Raw genomic sequence first — 21,106 nt, 5'->3', positions numbered from 1 at the left:
TAAAGTTGATATCACATAGAAACATCAATAACCTACTTTTGTCTTTGACGATGATGTATTGAGAAACCTTCTCAATATGGAAAGCCCAATATCTGGAAATTCAACAGAATACTGCAATTAGAATTCTTCTAAGGGGTAAAAATTATTACAATGACTAGCTATAAAGTGACATGACATCAATAAAGGAAGGATTGCTGTTCCTGAACAAGAAGAAAAAAGCTTAAAGGAATTTCCCAGAGAACAAACAAAGAAGAAAGAAGAAAACATACTCTAATGGGTCACCTATGAAATATAGAGTTGCACAGAAAACATGTCTAATGTGTCACCACTTTCACTGCAGATAAATATAGGCTCTATTTGTTTTTTAACCAACTGCATTTAGTAGTGCACATTTGCAAACTATGCAAAACAAAGTGACTGAAGGTCCACAAGAACAAATAAAAGTTGTATCATGCTGATAAAGAGTGGCCCAGCAATTCAAAACCTGCTTTAACATATAAATGATAAACGCAATTAAACATCACCCTTAACAATTACATGCTCAAGAGGTCAACAATAAATTAGTTATTTCTCTGTCTCGACCAAACTATCAACCCACCTCTCCAGCTATCTGTTTTAGAACGTAAATTGTGTGACCAGTGTATATGAAAGTTTAAGGAATGAGAATCATATAAATAGACATAACCACACAATAATCCTATAAACCCAAAAGAAATAACAGTGCAGTGTAGCATTTTCAATTCTAAGGCATGCTTGCAAACCAAGAAAAATGAACACAGCGACCATACAAGCATATGTATAATATAGCAAATTCCAGTTCCCTCCAATCAAAAATAAGGAAAGATAGCTGGTTAACTCAGTTATAAAATCTATCAAAAGATTACAAGTTACAGCAAACAGTTACCTCCACTCTTTTCTGGGTGAAACTGGACTGCATGAATATTCCCCCTTGTTATAGATGAAATGAAGCTTTCACCATAGTTGCATGTTGATGAGACCCAATCTTTATTGGCATCTGACTAAGCAAACATACCCAAAAAAAAAAAAAGGATTTTGGTCCAAACATAACAAAAGAAGGATTAAGAGTAAGCCATTAAATTCATGGAAGAAGCATACAGAGAGCACACGATATGAGTGAACAAAATAGACATGTTGGCCTTCAATGTCATCCAACAATTCCAGAGTCTTTAGTAATTTGCACAGCATTCCAGCCAATATGAGGTACTCTGAGACCACTTGAAGAGTCAAAACGTCCAACCACACCAGGTACCAAGCCAAGACCTTAACTGTGATGCATGTACCATAACCATCAACCCAGGTTTGGAGTGAAAAAGGAATTGAGAATACATTCTAGATTCCTAGTTATATATCTAGCAGACCCGAAGTTATAAGCAAATATGGGAAATAGGAATGTTGGAAGATGGGTGTTCATGCCACAAGAAAAACTTTGTCGACAGCATTATCTGACAAATTAGCTAAAAAGCAGCATGACTGTTCCATTACAAAACTATGAGAAGCTATGACTAAAATAAGGCTATGCCTCTAAAATGGTAATTTTTTGTCAAATTTCCCCAAAAAAGAGATGAAGCCTCATAAGCCATAGTAATCACCTTTTTGGTTAAAAATGTGTTCAGTAAAATATACAAAGGAGGCATGTACCAGAATTTGCCGAAGTACCATTACACAGTTATAAATTTGCATCCTAAATTTGGAGTAAAAAATGGCCAAGGAGCTTGGCCTCCTCTAGATATAAAGCATGCTACCTAGCAATATGACAAGTGTCCCTAGTCCAGATGATCATCAATTTATGCAAGCCTAATTAAGTTACAAGAATGCATGGGTGCTGCAAGACTTATAAAACTTAGCTAGAAGTAAGAACCATTTGAGCAATGTGCAGCCAAGATATTTCGCAAGCCATTTCATGACCAAGAAAGGCCTGCGAATCTCTATGAGACTAAAAGACGCTCTGAACATTGAAATACTAACAAATGACATGACTAGCATACTACCCCCAATGTACAACCCACTCTTGACCATTTTGATGCAGCCTTATGGAAGATCAAAGGCTGTATGTAGATAACAATTCCATACAGATCTGATTAGATCTGAATCAATGTGCAAGAGAGAAGAACATAGTAGATCAAGAGAAAGAATGAGAAGAAGATTAGAAAAAACAAGGGAAGACAGAGAGGAGAAGGGGAAATGGCGTTGCAGCCTACTGTCACTCTTATAAAATCTGCATAACAATCCTCGATGCAGTACATAGACTCAAGATTCCTATTTATAACAATGGAAAATCCCACATGCAACCGTGAATCCCCAAATTACACCCAAAATCACCATATTACTGTTCATGGGCACTGTAGCATGAATAGTGCCACGAACCGTACTGCTGCAATACCTTGACTTATTTAGCTGTGCATTAAGGCTTAAGATCTTTGAATCTCAGCTATAGACTAAGACAAACGCACTAAAGGCTAAAAATAAACAGAAGTTGCAGCAAAAATGAAAAAGCAGATAGATCTGCACTTGATTTTGATGTCTCCTTGATGTTGATATTATGATATTATGATTTACGTGTCTTATAAAATAAACTTAAGAAACCCCTTCAAACCAACTTTCATAATTCCAAAATCAAGATGATGAATTAGAGATTCTATAGCAAAAGTTGTAGAGGTAGTTATTTGTTGAGTTACTTCATCATGAAATCAGGTAGGTGCAATTAATATTGTCTCCTTTATGAATCCATGAAAAAAAAAAAGACGGTAAATTCACATATTTCTATTAAATTCTACTGTTACAGTTTATGAGCCAATAAAAAATTGTAGTGTGATCATGTTGGCCCTATGACGGTAATTGTAGTTTCATTTTAATGGTATTTTATCCATACTCTAAGATACTGTTTACCATAGACAAGCATTTTTTAAGAGCACTACTAACAAAAGAAGCAATATATAAAACAAAAAAGATTTTGAGAATAACCTGGACCATTCTCCTCGCTAGACTCAAAAAGCAATTGGAAGCCCAAGACAAAATACCTAAAAAGGGGCGGTCCTTCTCTATGTACATACAGAGTGCTTCAGCCATCCTACAGCAATAAAGAAACGTTGTTAATCTATGTATAAACATAATAAGATATCTGATATCAGTGCAGACAACATAAGATAAGTCTTTAAAGCCATGGCATATTGTAACATCACATATTGACTATTAAGTAAAATTATCCACACTAGCATCCTGACCACATCTGGTGTTGTACATTAAATATAATGTGCACTACCTCGGCAACTAGAACAATTTAAGGACAGAATGTAAAGTGATAAGCTAAATCTCAGATTGGTCAGATGTACTAACTAAATAAGTTTCTACTTGAACAAATTTGATCACTCATGAATGAATGACCATGTGGAGGAGCCAATACATTCACATTTCTCAACATTCATAAAATGATGACTCAATGCAGCTTAAACAAATAAACCAAGAAAATAATCATTAAAGTTCTTAGTATTGGTGAGCCGCTGGAAAATTATTTAGAAAATTGAATAATGGTAAAATCAGATAATTCTCTCACAACTGGGACAATATCTCCAAAGCATTACTAATATTAAGCCATTATATAGACAAAAATATTAACTAATTCAGCATTATATCCTTCTTTATTATTTTCTGAACGAAAAAAGTTTTTCTAGAAAAATGTATTTCAGAGCTTTCATTATATACATACCTTGTGCATCTTTTCCCATTCTTTCTGTAATAATGAGTTGAACAAGACTGATTACGACAATAAGTAATTAAATTTTTTTTAGCAGCAACAGTTAATTTTGCTAAGGCAAGAAAATTGTTCTTTCATTGAACTAACTGAAAGTATTCATTCCATGACAGTTCAAGCAACAAGAGAACAAAAATATGAAACCAATGAGCGATAAAATTATTAAGAGTTGGTTTCACATAAATATAATAATAACTTTTCCAATATATAACTTATATGTATCAGATCTTGGGTAAAGAATGTAGAATTCAATAGAAAGCACTTTATATAGCACTTACCCATTGTGATTAACACTTCCATTGCTGCAGCAAAGGCACCAACCCCAGGAAAAACAGGCGGTTTGCACTAAGAATGTCTTTTGGGTTTTTGAACCTAGAAAATGTAGCAATTTGCAATACTTAGTGATGCATCATTTCATTCCTAACACATTTTCAGACGTTGCCAAGAGACTATGGCATTTTCAAAGCATAAACATGAGGTGTTACCAATGTTCATCTATCTAGATCTTTTGGTATTGCAAGTTTTCATCTACAAAGATTATTAACTTAGAACTTAAAAGAAGAAAAAGGAGAAAGCCGAAAAGAGGGCAGCACACAACAAAAAGGAAAAGTTATCAGCAATAGCCCGTACGGATACAGTATGTTGAAATGTATCCAGACATGCGGGCTCTCCCACAACCATATAAATTATTGAATCATTGGGCAACTAGGAGCCAATAGCAACACATAAGGCATATCCTATTCCATTTTCTCAGGTAAAATCATCTCTATCAGCAAATGTGCCAAAACAATAATAATAATAATACTAAAACTGCATGCAACCAATCATACCACCTTAACAACTCAAAATGGATACCAAGATGGTGACACAAGTAAAGTCTATCAACCAGTTGAAAAGGTTACAAAATATGTCAAAAGCATAGCCCAGGCTCTCTAAATTACATAAGCCCAAGAAATGTTGGCAAACAGATGATGTAATGCCTCATCATCATTTTATAAATGATAAACCATTAGGTAACCTTAACAATATATTCTAATGCAGCTCTAGGACTGAATTTTTATCAATAGCAGCATACCAGACATCTGCTTGGACATCAGGAGTGCCCTTCATAATGCAAATTCACTCATATAAAATCAAATAAAGGCAATGTTAGAATCCCTAAAATCTCTCAACTTACTTACCCGGAATAGTGCTAATTCGAGTTTGATCTATTTGTTAATTGGTTGTTATTTTGTTTCCTTATTTGTTGGGATTTGATCCTACAATATGGTCATCCCTTATTCTTTGGGATTGGGATTTGATCCTCTAAATATGGTCATCCCTTATTCTTTGGGATTTGATCCTCTAATATGGTCATCCCCTATGTATTTATACAGCTATTATTCCATTGTAATGATAAAAAATACAATTATCTTTTTCCTCATAGTATCAGAGCAAGGTTCCTTGGACACCTGATTTTTTTAAGGCCTTCATTACCTTCGATCCTATTTCTCTCCGGCCTTTGTTCCCGTTATTGGCTATTGCTCGTCCCATTCTCCTCTATCGCTGAACCATGTCAGAAGCCACAACTCCAGCCTCTGAAACTGCGACCAGTAATTCTACTGGACCGGTTTTCGATAATCCCACTACTCTTAAGTGGGGAACTCCAAAGCATGACTCCCTCCTACCGGCTGGATGGAAAAACTACCTCCAGTGGTCGCAGATCGTCAAGACATTTCTCAAGGGGCATGGCAAAATTCGTCACTTGACTGAAACAGGACCAAGTTCTATCGATCCCAAGTTTCCAGCATGGGACGAGGACTCCATGATTATGTCATGGCTTTGGAATTCCATGCAATCGGATATCAGCAAGAATCTGATGTTTTTGCCTATTGCTCGAGATATTTGGGACACACTCGCCAAAGATACTCCAAAATGCAAGATGCTACTGTTATCTATGAAATCAAGACCAAAATCTCGACCACCAAGCAAGTAATCTCTCTGTTACAGAATATTACAATCTCATGAATAGATTTTGGCTTGAGTTGGATCACTACCAAGATATTAAGATGCGCTACAGTAAAGATGCTAAGGCCCTTGTCAATTTGGTGGAAAGAGATCGTATTTTTCAATTTCTTGCAGGACTGAATGTGAAATTTGATCCACTCCATATACAAATTCTTGGGAAGGATCGGTTGCCTCCATTGAATGAAGTTTTCCCCTTATTCATGCTGAAGAAAGTTGACGGTCTATTTGTTAGAAACTCAGTCCACCGAAGTTCACAATGATCTCTACAAAGACTCTGGATGGAGGAGGCAAGCCAGACTTCTCTTGGCCAAGGCCACAGTGATAAGTCAAATCATAGCTCCTCTCCAAAACAATTATCTGAGAACAATCTTTAGTGTAACCTATTGTAACAAGCCACGCCACACGAAGGAGAATTGCTTTAAATTTCATGGCAAAGCCCAAGTTCTAAGTCACAATGACGGATTTAAGGTCAGCAAAAGGCGACAAGCCAATTTCACAAATAAAGAGGACCTCCATCAATAAACCAACCTTAAAAAAGAAGAGATCCGAGATTTCAGCAAAGAGAGATTGAAAATTGCGAGGTTTACTCAACTCTCTCTCTAATTCCTCTAGCTCATGTTCATGGCTCAATCTGGTAAATGTCTCATTTCTGAAATTTTTAACGCCAACCCTATAACAATTTCGGCTCCTGGGTCATTGATTCAGGAGCTATTGATCATAATGACCAATATTCCACAGATTGATACCTATAAGCCAAGCCAAGCAATAAGACAATTACTATTGCTGAATGGCACTCCAATAACTATTGCAGAATAGGAACCATCAAATGAACACCTTCTCTTTCCCTACAAAATATCCTCCATTCCAAGCTGTCCACCAACCTAATTTCTATTCATCACTTACAAAGACTTAAATTGCCAAGTGACATTCTTTCCTATTCATTGTGTGTTTCAGGAACAGGGTTCAGGGAAGATGATTGGATTTGCTAAGGAAAGGAATAGCCTCTATCTTCTTGAAGGTGTGAGTGGTTCTATGGATGAAGGGGCTCGATTGACTCTCTCTCGTGCTCCTCCAAAAATATCCTCTCTAACCCTTCCACCTCATCCAATAAATCTGAAATTTGGCTTCATCACCTTCGTCTTGGACATCCACCATTTCAATTACTAAAGATAATATTTTCTTACTCTTTAAAATATTCCTATTGATAGTTTTCATTGTGATACTTGTGCAATTGCAAAACATCACATGTGTCATTTCCTTTGAGTAATACAAAGTCATTCCATCCTTTTTCCTTGGTATATACTGATGTTTGGGACCATCTAAAATCCCTAATATCACTGGTGCTAGGTGGTTTGTTTCATTTATTGATGACTGCACGAAAACAACTTGGTTGTTCCTCATGAAAGAGAAGTCTGAAGTTAGCCGCATCTTTTCCATTTTCTACAAAATGATAAAGACACAATTTGGGATTCCTATTAAAAGGATTCGATCGGATAATGCTAGGGACTATTTCAACCTAACTCTATCCACCTTCTTGCAAAATGAAGGCATTATCCATGAGTCTTCTTGTGTTGACACATCCCAACAAAATGAAGTGGCTAAATGAAAAATAGGCACTTACTTAATGTCACTCGAGCCCTCTTATTCAGTCAATGCTCCTAAAAAATTTTGGGGAGAGGCTGTTCTAATAGCAGCCTATTTAATAAATGAGTGCCTTCACGACTTCTTGATCACAAGATCCTATACAGCTCCTATCCGACTTCTACCCAGATTTCATTATTCAAACACTCTACCACTTAGAGTGTTCGGTTGTGTGTCTTTTGTCCATATTCACCAACAACATAGGAGTAAGCTTGACCCTAGAGCTCTCAAATGCATGTTTATAGGCTACTCAAACACACAAAAAGGGTACAAATATTATCTATCCTCTATCCAAAAAGTCTTCATTTCCATAAATGTCTCCTTTCAAGAAAATGAACCATTTTTCCAACCTTCCCATTCCTATCGTCAGGGGAGAAGACTAATGCAGATATGGAATGGGGTACCTTTTTGATAATTCAGTACCTTTATCTCTCTTCTTCCTTGCCTCCACTGGCCTCTCCCTTCTTGCTGGTTCTTCCTCTCCTCCATCAGTACCTCCATTGAATTACAAGAGGAACAGCAGCAGCCGAGCTCCAAATCACCAGCAAAACTACTAACATACTCGAGAAGGAAGAAGTTCAATCCAGAACTGAGACAAAATCTGAGCCAGATCCAGATAATAAAATTCCTCTTTCTCCTACTACTATTGAGTCTGATCCTATAGGCCTACATTCCAAGATTTGGACTTACCAATAGCCTTGAGAAAAGGAACCAAAAATTGCACCCATCATCCAATTTCACAATTTGTTTTTTTCATAGATTATCCCCATAGTACAAAAGTTTCCTCACCACTATAAACTCAATTGACATTCCCAAAACCATGCAAGAGGCATTAAAAAATAAGAATTGGGTACAAGCCCATGAAAGAGGAAATGAATGCACTAAAGAGAAATAAGACTTGGGAGATTGTCACTCTCTCTAAAGAGAAACAACCGGTGGGATGTAAAATGGGTTTATACATTGAAATATAAGACTGATGGATCTCTTGAGAGGTACAAGCGAGATTATTGCGAAGGATATACAAACTTATGGAGTGGACTATAAGAAATTTTTGCACCTGTAGCGAAGATGAATACTGTGCGAATTTTATTATCTATTGCTGCTATGTTTGATTGGTGTTTACAGCTGTTTTGTCAAGATGTGTTCCTACAGGGGACTTAGAGGAGGTCTTCATGGAACCTCCACCCAAATTTGATGGGAGTTTTGGGGCCAATAAGTATGTCATTTAAAAAACACTTTATGGCTTGAAACAATCATCCAGGGCATGGTTTGGGAGATTTACAAAGGCCATGTTGAGAATGGGATATAAACAGAGTCAAAGGGATCATACATTATTTATCAAGCACTCAATTAAGGTGAACTCACTGCTCTATTGGTCTATGAGATGATATCATTATGACAGGAATAATGAAGCTGAAAAGGAGTCCCTCAGAAAACACCTAGTTCAAAAATTTGAAATCAAGAAACTAGGAAAACTCAAGTACTTCCTAGGTATTGAAGTAGCATACTCAAAAAGGGGCAGTTTCATCTCTCAAAGGAAATATGTGCTCGATCTACTAAAGAGACAGAAATCTCGACAGCAAAGCATCAAGCACACTATTGATCCAAACTACAGAATAGGAAGGACAGAAAAGGCAACGTAGTGGACAAAAGGAAGATACAAAGACTTGTTGGAACGATTGATCTACCTTTCTCACACATGACCAACATCGCATACTCAGTAAGCATGGTAAGTCAATTCATGCATAATCCAAAGAGGAACATTTGCAAGTGGTTCATAGAATCCTCCATTACCTCAAAGACACCAAAAAGAGAATTTTATTTAAAAAGAAAAGGATTGACTCTAAAGCCTACATAGATACAGATTATGCAGGATCCCAAACAGACAGAGATCAACATCTGGCTATTGCACCTTCCTTGGAGGAAATTTGGTTACATGAAGAAGCAAGAAACAGAATGTGGTTGCAAGATCCAGTGCTGAAGCTAAATTTAGATCTATGGCTCATGGAGTGTGTGAACTTTTGTGGCTAAAAATAATTCTGGACGATCTCAAAATTAAGAGAGAAGGAATTATAAAGTTATATTGCGACAATAAGTCTGCTATAAACATTGCGCATAATCCTGTTCAACATGATAGGACTAAGCACATTGAGATAGACAGACATTTCATAAAAAAGAAGCTGGACAGTGACTTGATTAGCCCCCTTATATGCCATCAGATTGTCAATTAGCCGATGTTTTAACAAAAGGACTACCTACAGCAAGATTTTAGGAACTCACAAGCAAGCTGGGAATGGAAGATATTTATTCACCAGCTTGAGGGGGAGCGTTAAAATCCCTAAGATCTCTCAACTTACTTATCCAGAATAGTGCTAATTCAGGTTTGATCTATTTGTTTATTGATTGTTATTTTGTTTCCTTATTTGTTGGGATTTGATCTTCTAAATATGGTCATCCCTTATTCTTTGGGATGGAATTTAATCCTCTAAATATGGTTATCCCTTATTCTTTGGGATTTGATCTTCTAAATGTGGTCATCCCCTATGTATTTACACAGCTATTATGCTATTGTAAATGATAAAAAAATACAATTATCTTTTTCCTCAGGCAATGATTGAGAGGATATGCATAAAAAAACTGATGGTAAATTATATTGCATTCATTGCAGAATACCTAACAAAGCCTGGATGGATAGAAGTTTTAGGAGATTACTAACCAACATATCCACTCCACCTGGAATCAAATTGGCAGAGAGCACCAAGTAGTGTCACACTCCATCACCAACCAGAAATATGGATTCCACATAATTTGGACCTTCTTTTTCCTCTTGCCCTCAAAGAGATATTTTCTCATTTTTCCTTCTCTTCTATACCTCAACAATGTCCGAGCTAACTGGGGCATGCTTCAGGTAATTGCAAGTCTCCTTTACAGATACAACTGGGTTATTTCATGCAGAAAGTATAGGGAAACCACAAGCATAGCTGATGCAAGCAACTCGGAGCACTGTAACAAGTAGCAGACATCTCTCTTCTTTCTTGGGCTACTGGCACTAAATAAGTGGGACAGTTAAGGTTATAGTTATGGTCTCCTCTTACTTGAGCTAGGCAATAAGATACTATAATTTTCTGACATAGGGGTAATGAGGCCTTCCACAAACATTTTAGCTTAAGCAGGAAAAAAAAATGAAGATCAGAAAGCTGTGACTTGACATCACTAGATGGAGGCCCTGTTTGGCCCTCCTTTTTTTCTGATTTAGCTGCTTTGCTTCAAAGTAAAGATGACAAAAGCTGAGATTGAGGTGTTTTATAACCAAAAACTTTTTTAAGTAATTTGCTTTAAGAATAATCAAGGTGCTTTGATTTAGGTATATTACGTTCCACTTTATAATGCACATTAAGAGATGCTTTTTTCTCAAGCAGAAGCTGCTTTGAACAAACATATATTTCTCTCCAAAAGATAGAACAACATAGCACAACAGCTATTACCAAACAGTCAACTGCTTTTATTTACTTAACTTTACAGCACAGCAGTTATTATTAAACATCTTTCTCTGCTTCAGTTTGAAGTGCAGCAAAGCAAAGCACACTACTAACACAGCAGCTACTTCACTTATAAGCACAACACAGCACAGCAGCCAAACAGGGCCGGATGCTAATGCTCAAAGGCATTCCTAAGAAGCTTCTATTGTTGCCAGCACAATAAAATGCAACAAACAGAGACCGGTTAACTAGATTTTATTAAAATTGTACCTCACATAGAAGATATTTTTTCAATTACTACTTTTATAACTTCATTGAACCTTCCAGCCACAACAATGAAATATTAATCAGTACTTCTAGATTCAGAATTATGTTTAACTTTCTTACCTTATTGCCTGATGTCTGAATCCTTAAATCCATTAAGCTTTACATGGACTTCAATAGGATGAGCCAGTAACAAAGTTGATCTCGAATAATTATCTAATTCCACAAAGACTGACACTGGAGGTCATATCAAAATGTCACATTAATTAATTTAATCCATTTGATCTTAAAAAGTCACAGAAAAAATCACATTCAAACAGCCACTCCACCTTAGCCATTGATCCTATGACAACCCCTTCTAGCTGCACAGACCATCAGTTTTGTGACCATGATGTGACAAGAAAATCAGATAGCATGGAAGTAAGCAAACTAGTAGAGACATATCCTATATCCGTGAGTTTCTATTTTGCACTGCGGTTTGGTATCGAATACACAGGAACAAGTGGCAGCATCAAAAAGAAAGGTTCCACGAGATAAAACGGGCACCTATACATGGCTGTGCAAGTTCTTTCAATGAGCTTAACAGAATCAAATGCAACCTTTTTCTGCCTCGTGGAGCAAATTAAGATTCTTTTCTGCACAAAAGCCCCATGTGATGCCTATCCATTTGCATTTGCATAAACATTGAGAAGGTATTAAAGCCCTGTATCAAAAATCTAGTAGTGCAAGAATGTTGCTGAAGAATCTCCAAAAACAAAAAACAAAAGACAAAGAACAAAAATGTTAAGAGTTTTGGAGGGAAAACTCAAAATTTTCCTTCCCTCCAAAGGACCCTAAAGGCCTTCTCTTAAGTTTAGTCCCACATTGGAAAGAGGCAAGTATCTCTTGATACTTATGTATCTTCTTCTCTTGCCCACCTTTGCTTGGACAAAGAGGAAAGTGGGTTTTACACCACACACGCACAGGCCGATGCGGCTCGACTCACATGCACACAAAAATGCGGCACGGCGTGGCACGTGCAGGTGATGGTACGATTGTTTTATCATTATTTTAATTTTTTATTATTTTTTCAACATAAGTTTTTAAATCTTCGCTGTCGTAACGGTCAATTGACCGTTTGATCAAACGACCGTATTTTTCAGACAGACGTTTCTTTCTCTGATCGATCGCTTCCCTTCATAGTCAATCGGTCAAAGCATCCTTTGTTCGCCTCTTCCTGTAGTCTATTTAAGATTGAGTTCGGATGGCATGGATTATCGAAAGTAGAGCAGCGTATTTCTTTACTCTCTTTGCCATATCTCTTTCCTATTTCACTTTCGCTGAGTTCTGAGTGATCTGTCCACCCTTTCCACGATCGTACTCCAAGAGAGGGTATCCCGATCGTATCTTGGGATAGAATTTTCGATAAACACTAGCATGAGGGTCGAAAATTTGTCTTAGGATAGTGATCACACGCTTCTGGGGTTTTTTCTTCTTTTCTGCTTCATATATTAACGAGCCAATCCAACCAGACTCTTAATAAGTTTAATTTCTTTCCCTTATCCTTATCGCATAGTTTAGATAACCTTAAAGTTTATCAAAATCTTTTATTTAAATATGTCCTCTCTTCAGTAGAATATTGTTTGCAGAAAGACTTTGTTTTAACATTCTAAGGCAAAATTACGATCTCTACGTTCCGATTTTCCTTTTGTTTTCTATCGCTCCTGTTACTCTGTATGATTGCGGACCGACAAACATTGTTATTTTTTCGAGTTTCTGACTCCTGTTTTGAAATCAGAGAGTCCTAATAGACTATAACTCCTATTTGTAGGATAATTTTTTTTAGTTTTTAATTCATTTGAAACATTGCATAACTGAAATAGTAATTGTTGTTTCTAAAGGCGAATTATTAGCATCTGCTAATGAATTTCTCTGAATCTACTTACAGGTTTCTATAAACTTTAAGAGTCCTAATATTTTATAAATTATATTTGCATCTATGTTTAAACCCTCCTAAATCAAGTTCCTTATAATCCGTTTTGTCCATCATGGGTGCCGAGGAAGCTTTGACCCTTAAACCCAAAAAATTCAATGGTCATGGGTTCTTTAGATAGCAGGAACAACTTGAGGCCTGGTTAATCACACTTGGCCTAATCACTGCCATTGGGAAAAGGCCACCTTATGATGTGTAATCTTCCTCATCTAAAACAAGATCCTCTTCCAAATCATCTGATTCCTCAAATACCTCTAGAACTGATAAGTCACCTGAAGAAATTGAGTTTCATTGTAGGTTTAGGATTCTAAGTTGTTTATCAGATGACCTATATGAAACCTATAGAAAATATAAAACTGCTAAAGAACTTTGGACTATCCTAGAGGATGCTTATAGTAGAAACAATGAGGGGCTATGAGGTTTACCATTAGTGACTTTAGCAACTTTAAGATGATGGACAATGTTCCTATTAATGACCAAATCCATCATTTTCAAAATTTGGTCCAAGAGATTCATAGAGGGAGCTCGACATTACATGAGAACTATCGAGTCTCAAGTCTAATTGATAAGCTCCCACCATCATGGACTAATCTTGGACATGATCTTATAAGATCCCAATGCAATCTTACCCTTAGATTCGTGATTCAAGCTATTAGAATAGAAGACCAATATCGAAATAGAAACTTAAAGAAAAATCAAATGAAAGCCAAAATAAACCTGATCGAATCTCAAAACTTAGAACAAAACCCTAAGGGTCAAAACCGTTGTCTTGAACCAGACCTTTAAACCCAAGAATTTCAAAAATAAGGGTAAGGAAAAAACGGGTAGATTTTAATTCTCAAACTATAGGATTCAAAAAACCTATTGATGGGAGGTTCTGCTTCGTTTGTGACCGAGACAACCATCTTACACATCAATGCTTCTACTGAAAGAAGGAAAAGATTGTGATCAAGAAAAAAAAAACCAATCTCAACCCAAACCTATGGTTAATATGGTAGAAGGTGAACCATCTACCTTTAGATCAGTATCCTTCACCCCATTAGTTAACTTTACCTAGAAAATCACTGATTGGTGGTTAGACTCTGGTGCCAATATCCATGTTTGCACTGATAGAGCATATTTTTCTTCTTATCATGACTCAAGTGGAGGAAGTGTGATCATGGAAAATGATACAGCTATCAACATTTTGGATAGAAGAAATGTCAACCTAAGGTTTACCTCAAGAAAAAGCATTATCCTTCGAGATGTACAGCATGTTCCAGACATCAGAAGAAACCTAGTTAGTGGATCCTTATTAGTACAATTAGAATATAAAATTGTATTAGAATCCAATAAAATTGTTATTTATTTATCAGGAAAGGATTTGTATCTGAGGGATTATTCAAACTCAATGTAATTTCTCCTTCAATTAATGAAAATTCTTTTGATTCTTCTCAATCAATCGTGTTAAATTCTGAATCTTGTGATGTTTGGCATGGTAGACCAGGACATGCAAATTTCATGTCCTTTCAAAAAATGTTCAATCTTAATCTTATTCTTAAATTCAAGATTGATCATAAATCTAAATGTGAGATCTGTGCTCAATCCAAACAATCTAGAAAATCTTTCAAATCCATCCCACATCGAGATACTCAACTCCTTGAACTTATACACATTGATGCTTGTGATTCTTGTAGAAATCCAACCCATGGTGGAAGTCGTTATTTTGTGATCTTTACAGATGACTTCTCCAAATATTGTTATTCCTATCTCTTAAAGACCAAGGATGAAGTCTTCAATAAGTTTAAGGTTTTCAAAGTTGAGGCTAAAAATCAAACTAAAAAAAAGATCAAAATTCTAAGGTCTGATCGTGGAGAGTACACTTCAAATGAATTTGCTATATTCTGTGAAGAACATGGTATAATTTATGAAGTTACTGCTCCTTATTCTCCTCAATCCAATGGTGTTGCTGAATGAAAAACTAGAACTTTTTTGGACATGGTTAATGCCATAATCATCATTTCTGGTGTTCCGAAAAACTTATGGGGAGAAGCTCTTTTGACCTCTACTTTCATTTTTAATAGAATTCCATCAAAGGATTAAAAAAAGACTTCCTATGAGTACTGAAAGGGACATGCACCAAAGTTGAGTTACTTCCGAGTCTGGGATGCTTAGCTAAGATTGTTGTTTCGAAATCTAAAAGAAATAAAATCGATCCTAAAACTGCTGATTCCATCTTTGTTGGTTATTTTCTTGATAGTACTACCTATTGTTTTCTTGTTATTCATTCTAATTTTATTGACATATCCACTAATACCATTATTGAATCTAGAAATGCAATGTTCTTTGAAAATGAATTTTCTTTCAAAAATCAAATCCCTAGATCCACCGTTGATTATCACTCTTGTTCCTTACCTAATCCATCGTCCATATCTAGTCTTCCAATCAGTGATGATCCTACTTCAAATCTATCTGATCTTTCTTCCGAGCCCAGAAGGAGCAAAAGGGTTAGGATCGAAAAGAACCTGGGTGAAGATTTCTTTACAATCTTAGTTGAGGACACACATACCTCATACTAGAAAGCTATGAGTTCTCCTGATGCTCTATTCTGAAAGGAGGCAATCAATAGTGAGATCGAATCAATTATTGAAAATAATACTTGGATTCTTACTGACTTACCTCCTGAAACCAAACCATTAGGTTATAAATGGATCTTTAAAAAGAAACTTAGGGTGGGTTGATGGATCAGTGGAAAACACGGCTTGTAGTCCAGAGTTTTGGACAAAAAGTAGGAAATGATTTCTTTGATACTTATATGTCTGTTGCTAGCATTACCACTATCCGTATCCTTCTTGCTCTTGCTTCCATCCACAATCTTTTTGTGCATCAAATGGATGTGAAGACTGCCTTTCTTCATGAAAATCTTAATGAAGAAATTTATATGACTCAACCTGACGGCTTCATATTATCTAATCAAGAGCATAAAATGTGCAAGCTTATTAGATCCTTATACGGATCAAAGCAAGCACCTAAATAATGGCACGAGAAGTTTGATAGTATCATTCTTTCTTATGGCTTCCAAATCAATAAATCTGACAACTGTCTCTATCATAAAAGATTTGATGATCAATATATCCTTCTTTATCTTTATGTTGATGATATCTTGATTTTATCTTCTGATCTTGATTTAATTAATGATGTCAAAAAATTTCTTTCCCATCATTTTGATATGAAAGACCTAGGTCAAGCTGATCTAATCCTAGGCAATCATTCGATCCTCTGATTCTATATCTCTATCTCAATCTCATTATACCCAATTATTAATTGATAAATTTGGCTTCTCTGATTATTCTCCTGTTTCTACACCTTATGATCCTTCTATCCAACTTGTGAAGAATCCTAATAAACTTGTAAATCAAGAAAGATATGCACAAATCATTGGATCTCTTATGTATCTCTCAAATTGTACTAGACCTGATATTGCTCATGCTGTTTCTAAACTGTCATTATACTAGTAATCCTAATAGGATTCATTGGACTGCTCTTGAAAGAGTCTTTAGATACCTTAAAGGTACTACTTCATATTGTCTAAGATTTGTTCGTTATCTAGCTGTATTGGAGGGGTACAGTGATGCTAACTAGATTTTCGATTCATCTGATATAAAATCTATTTCTGGTTATATATTTCTTCTTGATGGTACTACTGTTTCTTGAAAATCCTCCAAGCAAACCATTCTAGCCAAAAATACAATAGAATCTAAATTTGTAGCTCTTGACTCTACCGGCTCTGAAGCCAAGTAGCTTAAAGATCATTTATCTGAAATTTCTTTAACTTCATCTTCTATTCCTCCTATTTCAATTCATTGTGATTCTAGAGCTGCAATAGACTTTTGCAAAAAAAAATTTATAAATTCAAAAATTAGCAGACATATAAAAGTAAGACAAAAGTCTGTAAGAAAGCAAGAAATCCGCGGCATTATTTCTTTATCTTATGTGAAAACTGATAATAATCTTACTGATTGCCTTACTAAAGGTCTAAATAGGACTAAATCCTAGAGTCATTGAGAGGGATGGAACTTAGCCTATAATAAGTCTTCCAGTAGTGGGAACCCAACCTCTGTGATAGAAGAGCCCTTGAAGGAGGTTCAATGTGATAATAATAACCTGATTGACTGGCCAAGGAGCACATATTTATATATATATATATAGGAGTCTTCACTCCATCCCATCCCTATGGTGATCAGTGCTCCTATATAGATGTTGAGGAACAGCATAGCTCTGAATGAGTTTCGAAAAGATAATCTCCTCAAGATATGACTCCACACACATCCCTAAAGGGCTTACCTATATGAGAGCTTCCGTATATGGCCACGGTTAGGGGACATGGGCAAACTCTAAGTGCTCTCACAAATTACAAGATACTTGCACATGGCCAATAATGCGCAACCCCATGACAGATCTTTCTATACTATGTGTGGTAGTTAAAATCTGGATCAAAGAAATGTAGTTCAAGATCTGTTTCACTCCAATTCCTTCAGATGAAAACTATCTATACCAAATGAGGTTAAAACACTTCACCCATTGCATAATATAAATACTCAACTACAAAGTTTTCATTTATTTTGATATTAAATAATCAGTATTATTTATTTTAAAATTTTGAATTTTGAGGGGACTATTAGAGTTTTGGAAGGAAAACTTAAAATTTTCTTTCCCTCCAAAGGACCCTGAAGGCCTTCTCTTAAGTTTAGTCCCACATTGAAAAGGGACAAGTTTCTCTTGATGCTTATCTCTCTTCTTCCCTTGCCCACTTTTGCTTGGGTCAAGAAGGAAAGTGGGTTTTACACCACACACATGCAGGCCGGCCCGGCTCGGCTTGGCTCGCACGCATGCAAAAATACGACACGACGTGGTGCACGCGGGTGATGGTATGATTGTTTTATCATTATTTTAATTTTTTATCATTTTTTCAGCATAAGTTTTTAAATATTTGCTGCCATAATGGTTAATTGACCGTTTGATCAAACGACCGTATTTTCCAGACAGATGTTTCTTTCTCTATCGATCACCTCCCTTCGTGGTCAATCGATCAAAGCATACTTTGTTCGCATCTTCCCATAGTCTATTTAAGACTATGAGTTCGGAAGGCATGGATTATCGGAAGCAGAGCAGCGTATTTCTTTACTCTCTTTGCCATATCTCTCTCCTATTTCACTTTTGCTGAGTTTTGAGCGCTCTGTCCACCCTCTCCACGATCGTGCTCCAAGAGAGGGTATCCTGATCATATCTTGGGGGTAGAATTCCCGATAAACACCGGTATAAGGGTCAGGAACTTGTCTTAGGACAGTGATCACATGCTTCCAGAGTTTTTTCTTCTTCTTCTGCTTTGTACCTTAACGAGCCAATCCAACCAGGCTCTCAGTAAGTTTAATTTCTTTTCCTTATCCTTATCACATAGTTTAGATAACCTTAAAGTTTATCAAAATCTTTTATTTAAATCTGTCCTCTTTTCAGTAGAATACTGTTTGCAGAAGGACTCTGTTTTAACGAAAAAAGGTTTTCTAAAACATTGGTATCCCAAGACTATGGTCGTTTTTTCATTGAGAAAATCGAACCATTCCCTTTCTTGAGCTAAGGATCATGGTATACAGCATTAGGGCATCAAAAAGAAACATAAAATCGTATCCGTTTTAATCTCGGTTCCAAGATTAAGGATTGGGCATAGAGTTGAAAGAAAAAACAAAGAAACCAGAAAGGGGGAAAAATCAAGATTTTACTTTTCGAGGGGGAAGCTGAAGAGGGTAAAGAAAGCTTACATCTTTGATATCGAACCCCAGATACCGGATGGCATTGCGCACGCTCCGGACATTTCCAGCACCATAATCCAGCAGGGTGACCGCTATAGACAGTAGCAAAGTAAAAGAAAAGTCAGAGAAGATTACGGAAACGGCCGCGAACAAGGAGATGGAGAAGCGGAAATCTTGGGGGTGCGGATGAGCGGCAGTTCTTACTCGAATCTTGGGACAAGGAGGCGTGGACGGAGAGATGCTTCTTGGATTTGGAACAGGGCTCTCTCGGATTCCACAATCTGCCTATGGGAGAAAGACGAGGAAGAAGGGGAGAAGGTCGAAGGTTAGAAGCAACCCCGGAGGAGAGTGGCGGCGCCTCCATCTAGACGAGAGGAGGAGACTGGCGTCTGGAATTCCCTCAAGTTGGACCCGGGTTTAATAATATATAATGTTGGGAGGGCGAGTTTATTTAGTTCTAACAAAGAGAAAAGACGTACCCTTTCATGTTCTGGACAAGTTATATTCTCTATCCAGACTCCAGCTTGTCTAATAGTTCTTGAACAACGCCACTGGAAAAACCCCTGGCCATCGTCCAACTTCCCTGTTCGGCCCCTCCAAGCCTCCCGCCCGATTGAGACTCCAGAGAACCGATCTAAACTTTCCAATTTGGCCGCTCCGAGCCTCCTACCCGTTTGAGACTCCTAAGAATGAAAAAAGCGGAGGAAAAACCAGGGAAAAGCACAGAAAAAATCAACAAAAACAAAAGAAAGGCAGAAAAATTAAAAGGCAAGATCTTTTTTTGCATAGATTGATCAATTCTTTTCCTTTTCGCTTCCTTTTCTTTTCATTTCTTTCTCTTTTTTGGAGATCTTTGGGAAGCAAAGCACCTGAGAGAGATCGAAGGGGAAGATGCCGGTGATGATAGGGAGGAAGGTGATGGCAGAGACCGATGGGAGGGATGGCGAGGAGAGCAGAAGGAGGTCGGTGTCTCTCTTTTTCGGAGATCTGTGAGAAGGAAAGCACCTGAGGAAGATTGGAGGGGAAGGCAGATGCCAGTGATAATGGGGAGAGTTGGGGGGTAGTATGTCATCCAAGCCGAAAACATAAACCAATGAAATATATTGGGTTGTCACCACAGCATTGTTGGAGATAAATGAAAATAATCCCAATGGTAGATACATCATCCCAGAATAGTAAAACTTCAAGAGAGGGTTGTGAAACTACATCAGAAGAGATCATTCAGTACATAATGAAGCAGCAGAAAATGCTGATAACTTTAAACTCAACCAACCCTTGCTGATGGAGCTTCCCAACTAAAAACCCTAACTTCGATTGTCAATCCTTATTTCAACCGATCTCAACTTTGACCGCCAGTCCACTATCCATCAACTTCTGCTTCAGTTACACATCCTAGCCACCAGCATCAGAGCGCGGCCACTTTATCAATGAGGCATTGGACTTCCTTTATGGATCTTAAGGGATTCATTTCTTGCATAGCTCGAATCTTTTCGAGACTCGCTTCTATCCCCTAACAAGAGACCATAAATCTGAAAAAATTTTCGAAAGTTCGAAGGTACATTTTACTAGATTCAGCTTCATTTGACATCTACAAAGGATAGCGAAGGTCTCCTTAAGGTCACCAATGTGGTCACCAAATGTTCGACTTTTGATCAACATATTATCCACGTATACCTCTATATTCTGATCAATCTTATCTTTGAGGATCTTATTTACAAGCCATTGGTAAGTAACACCTATATTTTTTAAACTAAAGGGCATAATCCTGTGACAAAAAAGATCACGATCAATGACAAAAGCAATTTTCTCCTCATCCTTAAGCGCCATCCGGATTTGGTTGTAGCCAGAAAAGTATCCATAAAGGTAAGGAGCTCATGGCCCATAGGAGCGTTCACCAATTGATCTATCCTAATGGATAACTGTCCTTTGAGCACATCTTATTTAGGTCGGTGAAGCCTATGAAGATCCATCACATTCCATTCACTTTCTTCATGAGAACTACATTTGCAAGCCAATCGAGGTAGGTCATCTCTTTGAGCACCGATTAGCTTGTCTACCTCTTCAATAATTGCTATTTGCCGCTCAAAGGCAAAATGTTGCTTCTTTTGCTTGATGGATCAATACGCTAAGTCCGCGTTCAGTCGATGCACTATAACTCTAGGCTCAATGCCTGGCATATCAGCGGGTG

The 21,106-nt window shown here is 37.0% G+C and overlaps 1 protein-coding gene and 1 long non-coding RNA gene across 5 annotated transcripts; both read right to left on the bottom strand.

Moving 5' to 3' along the window:
• Positions 1-36: 36 nt before the first annotated feature.
• LOC140851074 (uncharacterized) lies at positions 37-1,275 on the bottom strand. The gene is made up of 3 exons (XR_012133873.1): positions 1,117-1,275; positions 905-1,019; positions 37-92 (listed from the first exon to the last, which is right to left on the bottom strand). It is a non-coding gene; the product is annotated as an uncharacterized lncRNA (long non-coding RNA).
• Positions 1,276-3,034: 1,759 nt separating this feature from the next.
• On the bottom strand, positions 3,035-19,976 carry LOC140851065 (imidazole glycerol phosphate synthase hisHF, chloroplastic-like). 4 transcript variants are annotated; one of them, XM_073242509.1, is made up of 5 exons: positions 19,788-19,976; positions 19,398-19,601; positions 19,123-19,307; positions 18,928-19,010; positions 3,035-3,088 (listed from the first exon to the last, which is right to left on the bottom strand). In XM_073242509.1, exons 3-5 carry the CDS (start codon positions 19,280-19,282, stop codon positions 3,080-3,082), a joined length of 252 nt encoding a protein of 83 aa, XP_073098610.1. In that variant the 5' UTR covers positions 19,283-19,307; positions 19,398-19,601; positions 19,788-19,976; the 3' UTR covers positions 3,035-3,079. The 4 variants fall into 4 exon arrangements, with proteins under 4 accessions (XP_073098610.1, XP_073098602.1, XP_073098605.1 ...); XM_073242501.1 differs by lacking the exon at positions 3,035-3,088 and adding an exon at positions 10,276-10,340; XM_073242510.1 differs by lacking the exon at positions 3,035-3,088 and adding an exon at positions 10,443-10,466.
• Between the last annotated feature and the right edge of the window lie 1,130 nt (positions 19,977-21,106).

Source organism: Elaeis guineensis, chromosome 1, assembly GCF_000442705.2.
Source record: "Elaeis guineensis isolate ETL-2024a chromosome 1, EG11, whole genome shotgun sequence".
Classification (NCBI taxonomy): domain Eukaryota; kingdom Viridiplantae; phylum Streptophyta; class Magnoliopsida; order Arecales; family Arecaceae; genus Elaeis; species Elaeis guineensis.
The sequence above is the reverse complement of the archived record's forward strand: the minus strand, read 5'-3'. Positions and strand labels throughout refer to the sequence as shown.